This window comes from Crinia signifera, chromosome 19 (assembly GCF_055691185.1).
Source record: "Crinia signifera chromosome 19, ASM5569118v1, whole genome shotgun sequence".
NCBI lineage: Eukaryota > Metazoa > Chordata > Amphibia > Anura > Myobatrachidae > Crinia > Crinia signifera.
Genome location: NC_139226.1, coordinates 103113666 through 103132162, shown reverse-complemented (window position 1 = coordinate 103132162; position 18497 = coordinate 103113666). Strand labels below are relative to the sequence as shown.

The following is an 18497-nucleotide window of genomic DNA, read 5'->3' as shown; positions in this document are numbered from 1 at the left end:
GCGAACGTACGCACCTTGTGAATGGTGGGCCGACGTACCACCATTCGCAAGGCGGGATCTGGTTCACTCACAAGGATGCGAATGAACCAGAATAAACCCCATTGAGTCAGCAGGGCCTGAAAATATTAATCTTGAAGAGTCTAAGTTTTTACAGTTGAAATGAAAAGAACAATGGCTGCATTTTACTTTTGTGGAGGTGAAATATTTACTAGTATTATGCATCCAGTAAGCCATAAATTCACACATAAAAATGACTGTCTTTGTTCTCAAATCCACCACAGATACTGCCTAATTAGCAGATAAGCTAGCGATATACAGTTGTCCTGATACCTCATGCCAAAAGTGCATCTTATTCTATTAACTATGAATTAGACGCACAAGCAGAGTCTACTGATAACAATATGCAGCATATGTGCATTCTGTGTACAACTGTGCCTGCATACAGAATTTAATGTAGCCTAGCATTTTTTATGCAGACACAGTTGAGGTCGCACATGGAATATAGGCCTGGTACATGCAAGTTTAGTCAGCAAAAGCTGCTTGTGCGTCTGATTCTTGTTTTGCAGATGACACCTTTTAATGGATAAAGTTGCAACCCGACATTTCAAACCAGGTCTCAACCAGAGTTGAACATTAGGGCGGAGTGAAAAAACTGAAATTGAGAAATTCAAAATCGGCTAGTGTGGGAAAGTTGTGACTTGACCTGAATAAGAAACGTGCAAAAGCTTTTTGATCTGAGTCAACATCTTCTGTTCTGGCCAGAGGCCTAAAGTTTCACTTTTTTGGTGAAAATGATGAAAACTGTGAAGATGCTCTCCGATCTAGTTAAAATTATGTCTTGATGTCTTAGAGTGGATTATTAATATACTTTAGCTTAGTAAAAGAGTACGAGCTTGTCCTAGTGCAAAGTGACTGACTTCGGCGGGAGAAAAAATCCCTGATAAATGACCCATTTTCATAAGATGTTGACTCAGATCAAAAAGCTTTTGCACGTTTCTTATTCAGGTCGAGTCACAACTCTCCCACACTAGCCGATTTTGAATTTCTCAATTTCAGTTTTTTCACTCCGCCTTATTGAACATGGCTCTGACCTGGGTTGCTGTGCAGTGTGAACGGGTAACCCCAGTCGAGCGACCTGAGTCCTGTTCACACTATGGAGGCTGCCTCCTCCCCTGCCCTGACTCTCAGCCACCCCTCCCCTCAGCAGATTTGGCTTATTGCTGGGTCGCTGTGGGTAATTAAACCATTGCAAATGCCGAGTAGTTCCTGGGAGGGACCTGTGTCCAAGTTCCCAGGTGCAACCTGGCATTTGCAGTGTGAAAGGGGTATCGGTCCCACCACTAGAAGGGCTATTTAAGGTGTATGGAGGCTAGATGTATCTGTACACAGTATGGTGGATAGTGAGATTCTGAATCTTATTGTTACAGCACTTTCGTGTTTCTGTCCCAGAAGAGCTTGCACAGGAGTTGGGTAAGTTGTGATAAACATGCAAAGCTAAACCTTTTTGAAAGTCTTTCAAATTCGAGGATATTATGAACTTAGTAAATTTGTTACTCAGAATCTCTTTGGCTTATGTTTTAAAAAAAATATGAACCTTGTTACTTTTTTGGTAGGCTTATTTGTTTTTTTACATATGGGGCCGCTTATGAAGCTAAATGTGACCGTACTGATTGCTTTTGCTTTCAGTGCCTGATTATGTTGGAAAGTTTGGTAACTTTGCGATGTCTTATTTTACAATACGTCAGTTTTATGGACGAAGTCAGGACGCTGGGTTCCCTGGGTTGGTGTAGCCTGGCTGCTTTGGGGCACCAAAATTGTAACACTTAATCTACCACTTTTTTAGCACCTAATTATATTTGTTCTACCAATGTAACAATTTTTTTCACATATTCATTATTAAATTTAACCTATGTAACACTCATAACACATAACTGCTGCTCCTTATGTAACACTTCTTCTCCCACTAGGGTGATGCTTTGGGGCGGTTGGCTTGCGCTGGCCTCGGTGGTCCCTATGCCTTAGACTTGAACCTTAGTTACTAAACTAGTGACAGATCGTCACTAAAACTCTTGCAATTATCCTTTATTTCTCCCGATTCCTCGGCCCAATGTGTCGAAATCGGTTGAAACCTGGAAAACTTGCATAAGTGTATGGCCAGTTTTAGCTTGCAGCATGTATGATAAGACTAAGCCTTAACAAGTGATCAAGTGGAGATTGATAAAGAGAGATAAAGTACTAGACAATCCGCTCCTAACTGCTACATTACAGGCTATTTTTGAGAAGTGACGGGTAGGAGCTGATTGGTTGGTCCTTTTAGCTCTTTCTCACACTCCACTTTATCACTTGTCAAGGCTTAATAAATCTGGCCCAGAGTAAGGTTTTTTTCTGTGTGACTGGACAAGTCTCAGCCTAAAATCAGTGTAGAAATGTTATCTTGTATAAAACACACAGGGGTAAATGTATGAAGATTGGTGAAGTGTATCTATCCCCATAAAGAACATTGGGGCAGATGTATTAAGCCTTAACAAGAGATAAATGCCAGTGTGATACTGGGGCAGATGTATTAAGCTTTAACAAGAGATAAATCCAAGGGTGATAAGGAGAGATAAACGTCCAGCCAATCACCTGCCAACTGTCATGTTACAGCCTGTATTTGAAAAAAGTCAGTAAGGAGCTGATTGGCTGGACGTTTATCACTCTTTATCACCCTTGTATTTATCTCTTGTTAAGGCTTTATACATCTGCCCCAAAGAGAGATAAACGTCCAGCCAATCAGCTACTTACTGACTATTTTCAAACACAGGCTGTAACATGGCAGTTAGCAGGTGATTGGTTGGGTGTTTATTTCTCTTGCATTTATCTCTTGTTAAAGCTTAATACATCTGCCCCATAATATGCAAGGTAATAATGCTCCAGCCAATCAGCACCTAATGACAATTTACATATTGGAGCTGATTGGCTGGTGCGTTATCACCTTGCACATAATGGGTGTGGATAGATACCACTACTCCAAGCTTCATACATTTACCCCTATGTAGGCTATTCCTTTGATCAGCAGAATTAGATGTGTGCAAATAAATGATAAAAATCTCCCATATCTCAAAGATTATTCATTGTAAGATCAGTGTAGAAAGAACAATATTTTGTTTTGTAAATTGTATTTACGGATGTAAAAACCATGATACGGACTAGAGCTTTTCATTGGCTCTCATCTGCCCTGCCGTGTTTGTAATTTTTTTTTTTTTTTTATGTTCTAGAAAAACGGCGACCAGAATTAATACCGGAGGAGCTGCTGCGACAGTATGTCCAAACCATGCAGGACAAAATGTATCCAGATGTACAGAAACTTTTAGAGGACTTTAGGTAAACTTGTGTATGTCTATTTATTGACCTCGAAAGGGACAAAAGTATGCATTAAAAAAACCTGTCTCCTAAACTTCATTTGCCTCCCAGGCAGAAACGCAACATGGGTCTGACCCTCGCGGAAAGCGAGCTAGCCAAGCTGGACGCAGAACGTTCCCAGGAACGCAGCACACTGGAAAAAGAGAGGACCTGCGCCGAGCCCATCTTACAGAAGATTGAGGAGGTTTTGTAAGTGAAGCTGTTATGACCCGGAACATGCATTGGTTGTAGCATGATACAGAGAAATTATTTAAACCTTGCGCTAATACAAATAGCTGCTGGTCTCCTAAAGGAGGTTACGCCCAACCAAAAAAGAAAATCCTTTGGAGATTTCACACTAGTTATCTCCCAGCGCTGGTCACCTATATATGTATGTTTTCATTGGTTGTAGCATGTCACACAGATGACACCGTAGAACACAAGAGTGTGTGCGTGTAACCTTTACAGTACTAGTTCTAAGCAGCTGGGACATGTAGAGAAGATAGCGTTCCGTCCTCTTATCAACTGCAAATTATGTATCAAAGCAGATCAGAAAGCACTTACTATAGAACAGTTATTGTCATTAAACCACCTGTCTTCCACAATATTATTCATTCATTTATTCATCTATCTATATATATATAGTGTTGTTTAGGATGAGTCCCCCTCAGGGTGATAATCCGCACGGCACTCCAGGATTTAAGAAAAAAACGTAATTTATTGTGCTACAGTTTCGGGGTTCTAAACCCCTTTGTCAGGCATACAGCTAAACAGGTTTAGCTGTATGCCTGACGAAGGGGTTTAGAACCCCGAAACTGTAGCTCAATAAATTAAGTTTTTTCTCAAATCCTGGAGTGCCGTGCGGATTATCATATCTACTGCTGGCAAAGGCACCCAGGTAGCTGTCTTCATTGCACTGAGTGCCGGGTCTACAAGGACTGTACTATATATATATGTATATATATATATATATCTCTAAAAGTGTCCTAGATGGGAGAGAGATTAGAGGTACAGGAGAGGAAAGAGAATATAGCAGGGGGACAGGAGGAGGAGAATGCACTGGGCAATATAGAGAAGGAATAAGGGTAGAGAGAAATTGGTGGGTACAGTTAAGGGATGGTGGGTCCAGAATACCAGTGCATAATAAAGGACTTGGTGACCCTTTTTTGAAATATTAAAACTCCCTAAAAAGTAAACTTTTTACTGTTGCAGACTATCCGTGTGATTTGAGGGCATAGATCAGACCTGATCGTAGGACAAATGTATTCTTAAAGTGGGCAAAACCATGCTGCACCGCAGGTGGGGCAGATATAACATGTGCAGAGAGAGTTAGATTTGGTTATGTTGCTTCTGTGCAGGGTAAATACTTTCTGCTTTATTCTTACACTGCAATTTTTAGATTTAAGTTTCATCTCACCTCACCCAAATGTAACTCTCTCTGCACATGTTACCTCTGACCGAGCAGTTCAGCATGGTTTTACCCATTTTAAGAACAAATTTGTCCTGCTTCTGAATTAGGCCCATAGACATTACATGTTTCACTGCTCTTTATTTGAAATGTATCCAGTGTCTTTCGTTTGTAAATTCACTGTGTCCAATGTATAGATCACTTTTCTGGGTAAACCATTGTGCTATCCACAGCATTATAGATGCTTCTTGATGCATTTCTCTGTTTGATTGAACTGTTTCATCAGTTAGGAATATTGGGCAGGATGTATTCAAATACATCGCCACCGCAACGATGCTAGCGCATATGTACTAACATATGCGACTAGCGTCGCAATGCCACTCAAGGGTGGCGATACCCTGCCCGTTGAAGTGGTTAGTTGTGTGGTTTCAGAAGTGCATAGATAATATATTTATTTTATATATTTTTTAGCGACTGATCTGACGTTTGATAGTTTTTTTGTCATTTCATCCAACATATTCCAGCTTTAAAAAATAATAAAGAAAGATGTTCTATTTCTAGGAACAGAATATTATTGGAACACAACGTTTCCAATTTTTATATGTAATATAAAACCTAACACCGCTGGCGCAGATAGTTAATCCCTTTTCTAATCGGAGTAGGCAGAACTATATAACACTACAGTATTAAGCAGCAAATTTATTATTGGTTTTAAGGACATGGATTCTAGATGCAGAATAAACTATAACCACAAAATAATTTCTAGGTTAGACGCACTCTCCCTGCACAAATCAGGATTCAATTCCATAGTGCATTATTGTGGTTGTGGATCAGAGAGTTGATCAGAATATGGCCGACACAGAAAAGTCAACATACACAAGGTCCTCTGAACAGAAATAGGGCAAGAGTGATGTACGATGACTCGCAAGGAAGACCCCTTTTACTTATTTGTAGTCGCCTAATTGATATAGACCACTCCATCATTTTGCTGTGGTTTTAAGCAGCAAAGGATCAGATAGTCCTCATAGGAACTATTGTTTTCCTAGATATTGCCTTACGATTAGTAAATTAAATGGAAATATCCAAAGTCAGGCCAAACTGACATCAAAATCTCATTTGACGCGTTTCGTTACCGTCCTTGGCCAGCTGATGCCATCTGCTCTCAGGACATGTTTACCTGCTATGGCAGTAGTGTTATATTATTAGTAGAATCTTAGTTTATTTTCGGTTTCTTTAAGGACCATGGGCTCTTCAGCTCGAGTTGCTAGACAAGAACTGTATTTAGACTGTTGATATATTGATGCCAGTGAGCAACCTTGCGAGTTGTATGCATCATATAGTGAATGAGATGCATTTAGTACAGTTATAAAACCACTTATTCAGAGGTGGTCGCTAACTGAACGCAATACCGGTGTTGGTCAAGTTGAGAGGTTACCTGAACTGAGCTACATGGGCATGTTATGTGGGGGTCATGGGCACTTCAGTAGAAGCAAACTGCGTTGTAAGACACAGCCGCTTACGCAGAGATTATGTTCCTATGGAGACACTGCTCCTGCCATAGGCTGGTGCGAGTAAGTGTTGATGGTGTGTGCCGATGGTGGTCTAGACCCAGGTGTGGCCAAACAGGTCCTCGAGATCTACCAACGGTCCGCGTTTTCAAAATCACCTAGCTGGTGCACAGCTGTAGTCATTACTACAGATGGAGCGAGTCTAATCTTTGCAGGGGCTGGCAATTCGCGTGTGTGTGAGGCACAAGCGTCCCAGTCTGATGGAGTCTCTCTCCGCTAGCGCTCGCCAGCGGGGACGTTCTGGAAAGAGGGGCTCCATCTGTAACTGTCACATTTTCAAACATGCTGCATTCATTTCTACTCTAGATCCTCAGGTTACCTGAGGGACATGAACTGTTGGTAGATCTTGAGGACAGGCTTGACCACCCCTGGTCTAGATCCACTAGTGATAATACATAATGTACTTCAGTAAATGGGTGCCTCAAGGCTTGCACTCTTCGCCACACTCAGGAGTGCGACGTGCAGGATGATCACACCCACGACTACAGCGAACACCGTGTCCTTCATCTATGAAACCGGCCATGTATTGTATGTTGTTTTCCTCAAAGTAATATAATTTAAGGATTCTTCTGGTATATTATTACTTTATATGTAACTTTTTATAAATAATTTTGTGTAATTATTCTTTAAAAATGATTTTGAGAACATTGTTCTAGTGACAGTGTACCCTTCTTATTGTAGTACTATTGCAGCTGAATGCATCATGGTAATTACACATTCATTAATAGACATCTTTTTTCTTTTTCTAGAGTAAAGTTTCTGTGATGTGTGTTCTGTCTAGCAATGTAGAAGTGCACTAGTTTGTAGATCTGTCTTCGTGTTGCCTACAGGTTAAATTAACAAAGCGACTTAGTCTTTCGTTATTTCTTTCTTACAGACTGTCATCACAGCCACCAGAGGAAGAGAAGTGGTAAGATTATTGTCTTCATCTGCGTTACAACAAATTACAAAAATATTTGGATTATGTGACAACACAGGCATTTTGCTGACTGCTTCTAAAGGAAAAAGTGCTCTCAATTATTTTCCCAGAAAGTGTCAAACATGAGAAGCCTCTGTTCAAAGACAAAATTGGCGTTTTGCTGACTGACATGAAAATGAAGTGTCCCCAATTATTTTTTATAGTTGTCCTGAAAGTTAGTTTCCTTTTGTACTTTAAAATTGCTATGCTTGGTTGGATTTTGCATCTGGCGGAGATGAACAAAAAGCTCACCCGCTTTGCTCTGTGCGGGTCTGTGGGCCTGATTGCGGTGGCAGTGTTGGATGAAAGCGGACAATATTTTTAATGTGCAGGTGTGTCCCAGTGGTTACGGATTGGAGAAGCAGATCAAAATTGCTTGTAGGTAGATGCAATTTCATTAGGCGTTTCAGGATGGTAACCGGGGTGGCTATCCAAATACGTTGTCACAGGTAGCTTTGTTCAGGTGGATATACTTCTCTGATGTAGTCTCTGGTGGTGGTGGATCACTGCCTCATCACTGTCCAGGCTGTGATGTAACTGCAGCATTGCTGTGTATACTGGTGAAAACTATCCCATATATACTTTTTATACATTAAATATCACAGTATTTACATGAACTTGTAATACTAAAGAAAAGAATAGGGTTGAAAAGGGTGCCGGACGAGGTCCCGACAGTCGGGATCCCGACAGGCATTTACCCGACGTCGGGATCCCGACTGTCAAAACACCCAACAGCCGTCGGCTATTTTCCCTCGTGGGGGTAAAATAAAGGAACAAAAGCATGCGAGATCAAACTTGAAGATTTAATATTTGAATTGCATATGGAACAGCTGGCTGGCACTACATACCCCACCTAGAGTTGAGCAGAAATTGGTGTCATACAGTATGTACCCACTATACAGAAATACATTTGTATATCTATTATCCGTACTTTGGTTTCTTATTATCGGGGGGGGGGGGGGGGGGACTGGTGTATTTACACTTCTGTCCAGCCTGATGTTATGGCCACATGCCCGCCTGACCTTGGCCGATATGAAAGTGCCCCATTACAGCCCTATTCAGTCACACATGTAAATACTTACCTCCCTCTATCGCCCCTATATGGGCAGGCTCATTTCCAGAGCTCATACATTGCGCAAACACACAAGACCCTATCCGCAGGCAGGAAAACAGCCACTCGCTCAAAAGATGAGTGACTCGCTAATGTGGAGGCGGATATTTTTCCTTACCGCGCACTCAGCCAGGATCCGTTAACTTTTTATAGCTATTTAGAAAGATTTCAGCATTTTCGTCCAGAAAACCCATCTAGGTATTTATGATTGCAATCTGTTCCTTTCATTAGAAGGGAAAGAAAAAAAAAATTTAATAATCCGTCCTGTTTTCTAATTGTGTATAGAGAGGAGCGAGGTTAAAATGCCTCATTATTCTCAGCAGATTGGCAGGCACAAACAGGCTCTGTTTAGTAAATGAACATCCATCAATTATTCAAGACGTTAAGCTTTTGCTGAAATGGGATAGCCACAGACAAATATGAATTAATAGAACCTTTTCAGACTGGGAAGGCTTTCCGTGAGAAGATGATGATTTTATTCAGGCTGAAATGGTTTTGTCTGCACCGCCTGGTGTCCTCTAGTGGTAGACGTTACAGAATTCATCACTGGGCTTTATAGTTACAATCTGTGATATGTTGTTCTCGCACTGCTGCGGGTTTATCATATCTGATATGGCCGTTCATACAGATGTGTCTTCGCACATGATTGCCATGGTCATGCCAAACATCACCTTCAGGGGTGAATTTATGAAGCTTGGAGAAGTGTTATCTATCCCCATAAAGAACGTTATGAGCAAGGTGATAATGGTTCAGCCAATCAGCTACAATATGTAAATTGACAGGTAAGAGCTGATTGGCTGAACCATTATCACCTTGCTCATAACGTTCTTTATGGGGATAGATAACACTTCTCCAAGCTTCATAAATTCACCCCTCAGTTTGCTAGGCGCTGTGCTAGTGACGGGTGTCTGTTCCGGAATAAGGTTGTTGAGTCGACACATATAATTTTCAACATGCATTGGGTTGATCACTGAAGGTCGACATGGTTTTCCATCCATGTCGACCTTCAGTGATTAACCCAATGCAAGTTGACGTTATATGTGATCAAAAAAAAAATTAAGTGAAAAACCCATGTCGACTAATGCTTGTGTTGACTTTCCGTCAACACAAGCATTAGTCGACGGGTTTTTCACTTCTTTTTTTTTTTTTGAGCCGACATGTGCCGACAGGTGGTATTTCATATCCAACTATCCACTAGGGCGTGTAGGGGAGAATAGAATAGTGCAGAAGTATGGCGAGCGCATCGATACACTTTGACGGTGTCAACGTCGATATTCGGGACAAAAAAAGTGAAACATCATTTCGACCTTTTCTCAGTCATCCTAGCCATTGTCGACCTTCCAACCATGTCGACCTTTAATGACCGACCCAGTGCATGTCTACCTAATATTGGTCGACCCAATGATGGTGTACCCATCTTTTTGTGTCTCTCTTGACTGAATGCCTTAATCACAGTGTGTTGCTACAAGACTGTACTCATTAATTTGAAGTGCAAAACTTGTATAGCTGTGTGTAACTGGGCCCAGTTGTTAGGTCCATAGTCAATATGCTATTATCGGTCAACATCCAAATGGTCGGCATTGACAAAAGGTCGACACAAAAAGTCGATCATGGGTTTTCGTGGATTTTTTTCATCCAGATAACTTGTTCGTGCTTAACGATCAACATGAACAACCATTGGGAACGGTAAAGTGTCCGAAGCATGGAGAGCAAAGAAAGACATGCGAGGGTACGGGTTACACTAATTGGGGGTCCATGTCAACATAGTGACACAAAACAGTGATAACTCATGTTGAACATTCCCTATGTCAACCTATTGCTAGTGTTGACCTTTTGTCCATGTCGGCTTTTTTCTCCGTCTCAACCTTTTCACTGCGACCATTCCTGGTTGACCTAGACACTGTTGAAGAAGGGATCCACCCCCCATTCTAGCATAGGAAGACTCCAGGACATTCTGCACAATTCAATTGCGCTGCTTGAAGTATTGAGCGTAGCTGTATGAGGACGCATCTGTATCTTGTGCTATAAACCATGGGACCCGGGCATTGTTAATATACTCTCCTACTTGGGTGTGCCAATTGGATGACTTCTGTTTAGTATAAAAACACCAGGAGACAAAACCTATGAGCACATTATTCAGAAGTACCTCATGGTATGCCATGAAAGCCACAGGAGAGATTATTGGGTGTTTTCCGATCACCAGAATGGTAACAATGATCCCCTGGCTCCTGAAGCACGTCTCTATAGTGGAAACATGCGCATGTCAGTGTATTTGTAAGAGCCAAGTGGAATTTAGTAAAATTTTAGGCCCGAACAGTGACAGACTGATAAACTGCAGTCCAGAACTATAGTAGACTCTGTGACAGCGGGCCGGGTTACTATCCGGAGTAATACGTTCTGCTGCTTCTCTGCTCTGAGCAATTTCTGTGATGGCGCTAACAAATAGCTGCTACGCTCGGAAAGCAGCGGCTCTTATTGTCGCACATAAACATTTGGCGCGACTGCAGAAATAGTCCATAAGGATACATACTATACAGTACACACAGGGCGATGCCGGTCTCCGTGCTGACTGACGCGCTCAGCAAATGAGCAAAGCACCCGCAATGTGTGCTGAGCGGGATTTGCCTGCTGTTTATAGGGGTTAGCATTGCCCCATGTGTATGCCCCTTGAGGAGCATTCTTCTAGAGCCAGTGACAGATGTTTTGAAAGATCCCAGGTAGCAGAGGTAAGGGGCTTATGTACAATGTTCCAAACATATTGCCGCAGTAAACATTGGAAGCTTTCTGGATATAGACATTATGTTGCTAGCTCTACTATGATTGCTGCAGGAGCGAGAAACAAAAGAATGTGTTCCTCCACCAGTGCGCTGAGCAGCCTTACCAGTGATGTATAAAGGGTATTCCCTTTAACCCTTTACAGAAATATGGTGCACAACAAGAATTTATACATAACTTAGGTTCAGGCGCTTCTTAGTTCACTTATTTCTCCCATCAATGGTTATTGGGGTAGGTATCATGTGTATAAAAAAACTTAATATAGTGAAGTACAGTTAGACAACACTTTAATACATAAAATCACTGATGATCCACAATACAGAATTTCAGTGAACACAAATATAATTTACAGAGATATTCAACAGGGCATTCCCTGCAATGTACAGATAAAACGATCCAAAGTGTGCATAAGACACTCTGTGTCTACAATTACCGGAATTGGCAGAACTGGTATTAGCAGTTCTTAAGTGCGCAGGAGAAATTGTCCCGGGGCAACTAACTCCCAGTCAGCTTCTGCCGTCCAGTACCGTCGCTCACGGTCTGTCTGTCCGCTCACACTGCTGACCAACGCGTTTCGACTTCACACTGAGTCTTTATCAAGGTCCAAATGTTGAATGCCTTTCTGCACTCCTTGCGGCTATAAAAAGGCTGTGAATTATCATTTAATTGCTTCCTGGTGCGTCTCGTTCCCGGACTACAATTCCCACAATCCTGACCGGAAGAGACATTGCGTCTCTCCCGGAACGTCAGTTCCGGTCGCGGCACTACTGTGTCTATTTGCCGGGATCTGTTGTCGTTTTGGGACTCCATATCCCATGACCCTCCGCTTGGAGGTGTGTCCGCGCCGTCACGTCCCCCGTTTCTTGACAGAGGCGCCGTTCTGAATGCTTTGTGACACGTTGTCATAACAACTTATGATGCAGATCTTATTTCTGTGGTAAAACCAACACAGTCTACCCAACATCTTGTTTCTTCTTTTTCTTTTCCAGTCCTAGCAAAATATCCTCTTACTTGTTTATTTTCTGGTTCACTTAGCCTGAAACTGCTGTACATGGCTGGAGATCAGGAGGAAAGTAATGGCTGCTTCCTGGCGGCTGCAAAGTGTAATTGGCACCTTTTTTTTTCCCTTTCGAACAAGGAAATCACTACCTTGGTACATCAAAAAATACATGATTTCTTCTCCTTTGTGTCGGACAATACATTTTATTTTCCAGTGATCACATTGAAAAAGAAAAAAACTTCATTGATTTTTCGATCACATTGCTCCAGGAGCGCTCTCCCCACTGTTCTCTAATGGAGATATTTAAGGCTGAACTTACTTGAACCTCTGTAGCAGAAACCATTATTCTAGAATAATTTGCAGCCACATTACTTTCCTGAAATGTAAATCAATTAATGTATCGTGTTACACATGCTACCTAGTCACCTGTAGGTCTTGCACTGCACTTTTGCAGGCAGATCTGACTGGTCAGAGAGTCGCTACTAAGGGGGGGGGGGGGGTGTATTCAATCCTGGCCAGGGGAAATAGCGGCCCACGCTTATTCAATGTTGCAGTTTCCGACAAAACAGATCTGACTTTAAAACTTGTCGGATCTGATTTGTTGGAAATTGTTGTCGAATTCTTGGACAACTTCGACAATTTGCTGCCATTTGAGCCCAATACTCTGACTTTCCGACACTCAGCAGTCGGAAAGTTGAATTACGACTGTCAAGTTCCTGTCCAACGGAACGAAAACAGCCTGCCTTGTTGTGAGTGCAGCTAATTACTAATTAAGCAGGTTTTAGGAGAGCTCAAATCCTGCTGTAGCTTCAAGAGTGACATACAAGTAACCTTATGTTTCCCCATCCAGGTAATGATCTCTTACAAGTGGTATGTGCATTGTCATATGGGCTGTATTGGAAAATAGGCTATACATTGATGTTGTTATTTTGTGTATAATTCTGGATTTCCTTTTACCTTCTTACAGCGGCATCATACAGTACGTCATCCTGGCCTACATGAAACATCTTGGTGTGAAAGTTAAAGAACCCCGTATTCTGGAACACAGACGTGGCCGCATTGGATTCCTGCCCAAAATTAAGGTAGAGACCAATCTAGGAAAAGTGTATCAGGTTGCAGTAACCCCCTGTATAGACACCATTAACAACACAGCATCTTTGACAAGGGTCTCGTGTATACATGCATGAGACAGAGCACTCCTGTGGCCGAGCACGAGTGTGGCTGTAAACACCGCTTTGGTTTAACTGTCCGTTGATTGGCAGAGTTTGAATCACACATTTCTCTCAAGAGATTCATCCTGCAGCTCCACTGACCTGATCCCTAATTCCCAGGGTTCCCTCAAACAATAACAGCAGCAGCACTGGGGAATCAACTGGCTATAACAGCGGTTCCCCCCCAATTTTTTTGAACCACGGCACCCTAAAGTTAAAAAAAAAAAATTCACAGCACCCCTAAGCCAAACTTGGGTTCAGTAATTGTGTGGTGATGGACAGGGTTCATTTCTGTTCATCCTAGTACTTTGATAGCCACAAGCGCTGGTTTTGCCAGTTATATTGTGTTTTTACCTTCAATTGTGGATATCCAATGGTTTCATGCCACTGATTAACCATTGGTGTTTAACTCACTTTTGGCCATTCCGGTACTTGTGTATTATCACGGTGCCCATCGCATCGCATACCAGTAATTAAGGTACTGTATGCGATGGGACCCGATTTTAGACCTTCCCCAGGCTGAGTATACAATTTTAATATCGCGTCGCATCGCATGCCATTATAATGGCATGCGATGCGACGCGATCATGCCCGATTTGGGCTTATTCCCATATTAAATGCCCCCCCCAGGCCTGATTTTTTATTGTATCCCCACCCTGATGGGTAATGAGTATGTTAAATGCCCCCCTATTGTTAACGCCACCCCACTATCAACACCAGCCCGAAGCGTGGCGGCGGTACGCGTCCTCCGACCTTTTCATATCCCCACTATCCACGTCGACGTGGAGTTGATTTTCTATAGTGTGGCGAGCCACCGAGGCCGAAGCATGGCGAGCGGACGCGACATACGAGCCCGAAGCGTGGCGAGCGCCCCGCGAGGGGACGCGGATTACTTAACATGTATTCCGCGGCCCCTCGCGGGGCGCGCTGTGCACGCCACGCTTCGGGCTCGGTGGCTCGCTGCGCTTGCCACACTGTATAAAATCGACTCCACGCCGAAGTGGATAGTGGGGGTATGAAAAGGTCGGAGGACGCGTACCGCCGCCCCTCGCGTGCTCGCTATGCTCGTCACGCTTCGGGTTTGCATTGATAGTGGGGTGGCGTTAACAATGGGGGGCATTTAACATAGTCATTACCCATCAGGGTGGATGTACAGTCAAAAATCGGGTCTGGGGGGGCATTTAACATAGGAATTAGGCATCTGGGTGCCTGTACAATTAAAAATCAGGTCCAATCACGTCGCACTGCATCGCATGCGTTGCGATTTTTGGTTGTACAATGCCCTACGATGGAAATCGTGGGCGCCGTGATAATACACAAGTACCGCCATTCCTACATTATAATCTTTCGAACTGGACTAATTTATGTGCATGAGATAGTCTATAACATTATTGAGGATGAACGAGGGGATTTGTTGGACAGTCGGGGGTTTGGTTGGGATTCTCATGACTTATGGGCGATCCGGGGACCGAGGGACTATGTTTGGTGCATAGGTGATTCAGGGACTGTTGTACTCTTTAATAAATGAAATGCACAGACTTTAAGTATTTAAATAAGATATAAATGAAGTTTGATTTAGCTTTCAAAGTCCTGAACTAATGTTCATTGATCTTGACAGGTCCTGCGCACTGTCATAATCAACTGATGTATTTCTTTATTTAGCGATATTGCTCGAGAAATACCTGTCCTGATAGAAATTCATGCATGAAACATTCACATAGTTTCTGTAAGTGGCATGTAAATATAATGCTGGTTTTGTGGGTGGGTGATGTTTAGTGGAGACTACAAGGGCAACGTTGGCTGCTGGCTGTGAATGTCTTCTGTGTGCTGCTTGTTCCTCACGGTGTGGATGGAATACAGTGAGGAGTTTATGTTGTCCTAATTGCTGTATGACTGCTGTATTCTACATGGAATAATCACAACACAGTGTTTTAGATCCCGGCTAAGGCTCGCTTGTTACGCAGAACAATTTGACCAGTGTTACATTGCAAAGGTCAGCCTTCATGTTCTGTATGTTGGGACCTATCTACTGCATTGAATCACCGCTAATGGTGACACTTGGCTCTTCTAGATGTGTACGGTATAAATGGTCTCCACCTCTCTGATAAGCAGAAGTATGGTTCATCGTTTATTTTTTATTACAGTGGCTATATGTTAATTGTGGTTTATATGGATATGATTTCCAGCTGGTACTAATTACTATGCAGGCATCAGCAGCACTGGATCGTGGACATTTATTATGGGAATAATTGTCCCATATAGAAGTGTCCTCCTGTCCCATTGCTGTAGCCAAAGAACCTTTCAGCGCCAAAGTAGTCTTTTTGCTGCGACAAAGACATGTGAGGGCACATCTATATCGGCCATTATCGATGTCACTTTGCCTCCCTTGTGCGACTCCCTTACTGTACATGCAGAGATATTAAGTCATTTTATTATCGATTATGTTAAATGTAAAAGTAAATTTAATTTTATAGTAAATGTAATAGAATTGAAAAACAATAGATCATATTTGAGCCTAGTATTTAAAAACTCATACTAGGTTCCAAGAGTCTTTCTCTACCATTAATAAAACTTGCCTTGGCATTATCAGGGGTAGAGGCGTAGCACACTTTACTTATGGTATACTGGTCACCCCCGGCCTGCCAGCAGAAAATTTAAAGCCATTACCTCTGTCTCTCTAATTGCAGATAGCTCACACTGATGCACAATGCAATTTCATCCCAGATCATTCGGTTAAATGCTGTAAATCGTAAATTGGTTTTAAGAAAGCTAAACTTGGTTTTCAAGGTGATACTGTCCTCAAGTATTTCTTACTGCCTATAGGATATATGCCAAATATCTTCCTGAACCAATCCAAAGGTAACCCGCTATATGCTCGTACCGCATTCCCTTCATTCTGTCCTTAAGGGTTTCCTTGTGCTCCAGTCTTCATTCTATTTTATAGGTAAAGTTGTTGTTGTTGTTATTATTATTACCAGTTTCTTATATAGCGCACACATATTCCGCAGCACTTTACAGAGAATATTTGAACATTCACATCAGTCCTTCCCCAGTGGAGCTTACAATCTATATTCCCAAACACATGTTTTTGTAAGGAGCCAAATAACCTATAAGTAAATTTTTGGATTGTGGGAGGAAACGGGAGTACCCGGAGGAAACCCACGCAAGTACGGGGAGAATATACAAATTCCGCACAGTTAGGGCCATGGTAGGATCCAAACCCATGACCTCAGTTCTGTTGCAGCAATGCTAACCATTACACCGTCCGTGCTGCCCCAGCGTTAGGTATATTAGAAAGTGTACGATTATATTTAGTCTTTAAGGAGATGCTAACCGTAACAGTGTCCCATATACAGAAGCCCGTCATCTACTGTCCTAACAAATGATACCAACGACCGAAGTAGCGCGTGGAACCTATCTTGTTTCTTAAAGTTTTGACTACATTTTGAAGTTATGTGATAACCAATGTATTACCCCTTGGTACTCTGGCCAGGATCACTGTAGTCTATTGGGTAAATTTACTAAGATGGGATGTTGCCCATAGCAACCAAACAGATTCTATTTATCATCCTCTAGAAGGTGCTAAGTAAATAAGAAGTAGAATGTCATGTGTTGCTATTGGCAACATCCCGTCTTCAATAGAATGCCCATCTTAGATTGGGTCATAGGGGTAAATGTACTGTCTTTGTTTTTATACGCTTCCTCATAGGCCAGGTCTACAAGTTCTGTGGCGTTACGTGGATGATCGGGTTCTTGGAAATCTGAGTGGAAAGACTTGACGTTTCTGAGGCTTTGCTGTAGTCCAGAACACGCTCATTGTTGCACCCTTTAGAATGTAAGCTCTTACGAGCAGGGCCCTCTCTCCTCATATGCTTTTCTTAGAATATATGTGGGGTCAATTTACTAAGATGGGAGTTCTATTGTGCATGGGATGTTGCTATGGGCATCCAATCAGAATCTACTTTTATTTTGCACCTTCTAGAAGATAATAGATAGGATCTGATTGGTTGCTCACAGCAACATCGCATGTGATATAGAACTCCCATATTAGCACATTTACCCCATCTTTGACACCCTAATAATTACTTCAGTGTCCTTGTCCTACATTGCCTTGTACTGTTATGCTGCTTTCAGACTGCAAAACTGGCTTTGACCCTGTATTTGAAAACGTTTCCAAAAACGGGTCTGCCAGGTAAAACCCCTTTCACACCGCATCTCTTAAACGGTATATTAGTGCGTTTTTTTGGACACTGGCAGACCCGTTTTTTGGAAACTTTCCAAATACAGGGTCAAAGCCAGTCTTCAGCCCCCCCCCCCCCCCCCCGCGCGCGGGTTAACACACACGCAAACCCCCCCGCGTGTTAACACCCCCCCCCAGGACTAACAACCCCCCAATGTGTTCCCCCCCCCGCGGGTTAACCCCCCCCCCCTCCCCCACCGCGGGTTAAACCCCCCCCCCCCTGTGCAGCCGGTACCTCCTGAGGATCCTGGCAGTATGGACGGCTGGCTGCGCTTGTGAAAAAAAAAAGGGACTTTCGGAAAATGGCTGCCCCATGGGAAAACTTGTTTAAAAAAACTGTCTTTCGTATGGGGGCAGCCATTTTCCGAAAGTCACTTTTCTTATAATATTTATATTATATATTCCAGAGCAATGAATATTTAATGAGCTCATTTAATATTCACTGCGCTGAATTTAGGACCCATCTTATTGGCTGGGTCCTAAATACCGTTTCAGACCCGATTTTGATGCCAAAATACCGGGTCTGAAACGGGTAGGACCCTCCATTTTAACCGTTTTACAAAATCGGCTTTTGTAAAACGGTTAAGTGGTCCTGCACCTTTCAGACCGCACAGATTACCGTTTTAAAACGGTTAAAAATCAGCAAAATACCGGTTTTTAAGTGCGGTCTGAACGGGGCATTACAGGGCCTTTTGCAGGTAGCGATCTCTCTTAAAAAATTCCCCTACATCGCTATGTGTGTATAGGGGCATAGCAATAACGATGCGCAGAACCGTTCGCTGCTATCATCCAGCAATTAATATCTAGCATGCTGAATAAATCTATAATGGCCGGTGTCAGGGCCA

At 42.6% G+C, this 18497-nt stretch overlaps 1 protein-coding gene across 4 annotated transcripts in view; it reads left to right on the top strand.

Moving 5' to 3' along the window:
- Window positions 1-18497, top strand: part of ARHGEF12 (Rho guanine nucleotide exchange factor 12) — a 180959-nt gene that overhangs the window by 88384 nt on the left and 74078 nt on the right. For all 4 annotated transcript variants that reach the window (XM_083163061.1, XM_083163060.1, XM_083163059.1 and 1 more), the window contains 5 exons: window positions 1428-1470; window positions 3258-3363; window positions 3454-3591; window positions 7235-7267; window positions 13169-13283. In XM_083163061.1, the coding sequence (XP_083019187.1) occupies window positions 1428-1470; window positions 3258-3363; window positions 3454-3591; window positions 7235-7267; window positions 13169-13283 (435 nt within the window). The remainder of the gene's footprint in view (window positions 1-1427; window positions 1471-3257; window positions 3364-3453; window positions 3592-7234; window positions 7268-13168; window positions 13284-18497) is intronic.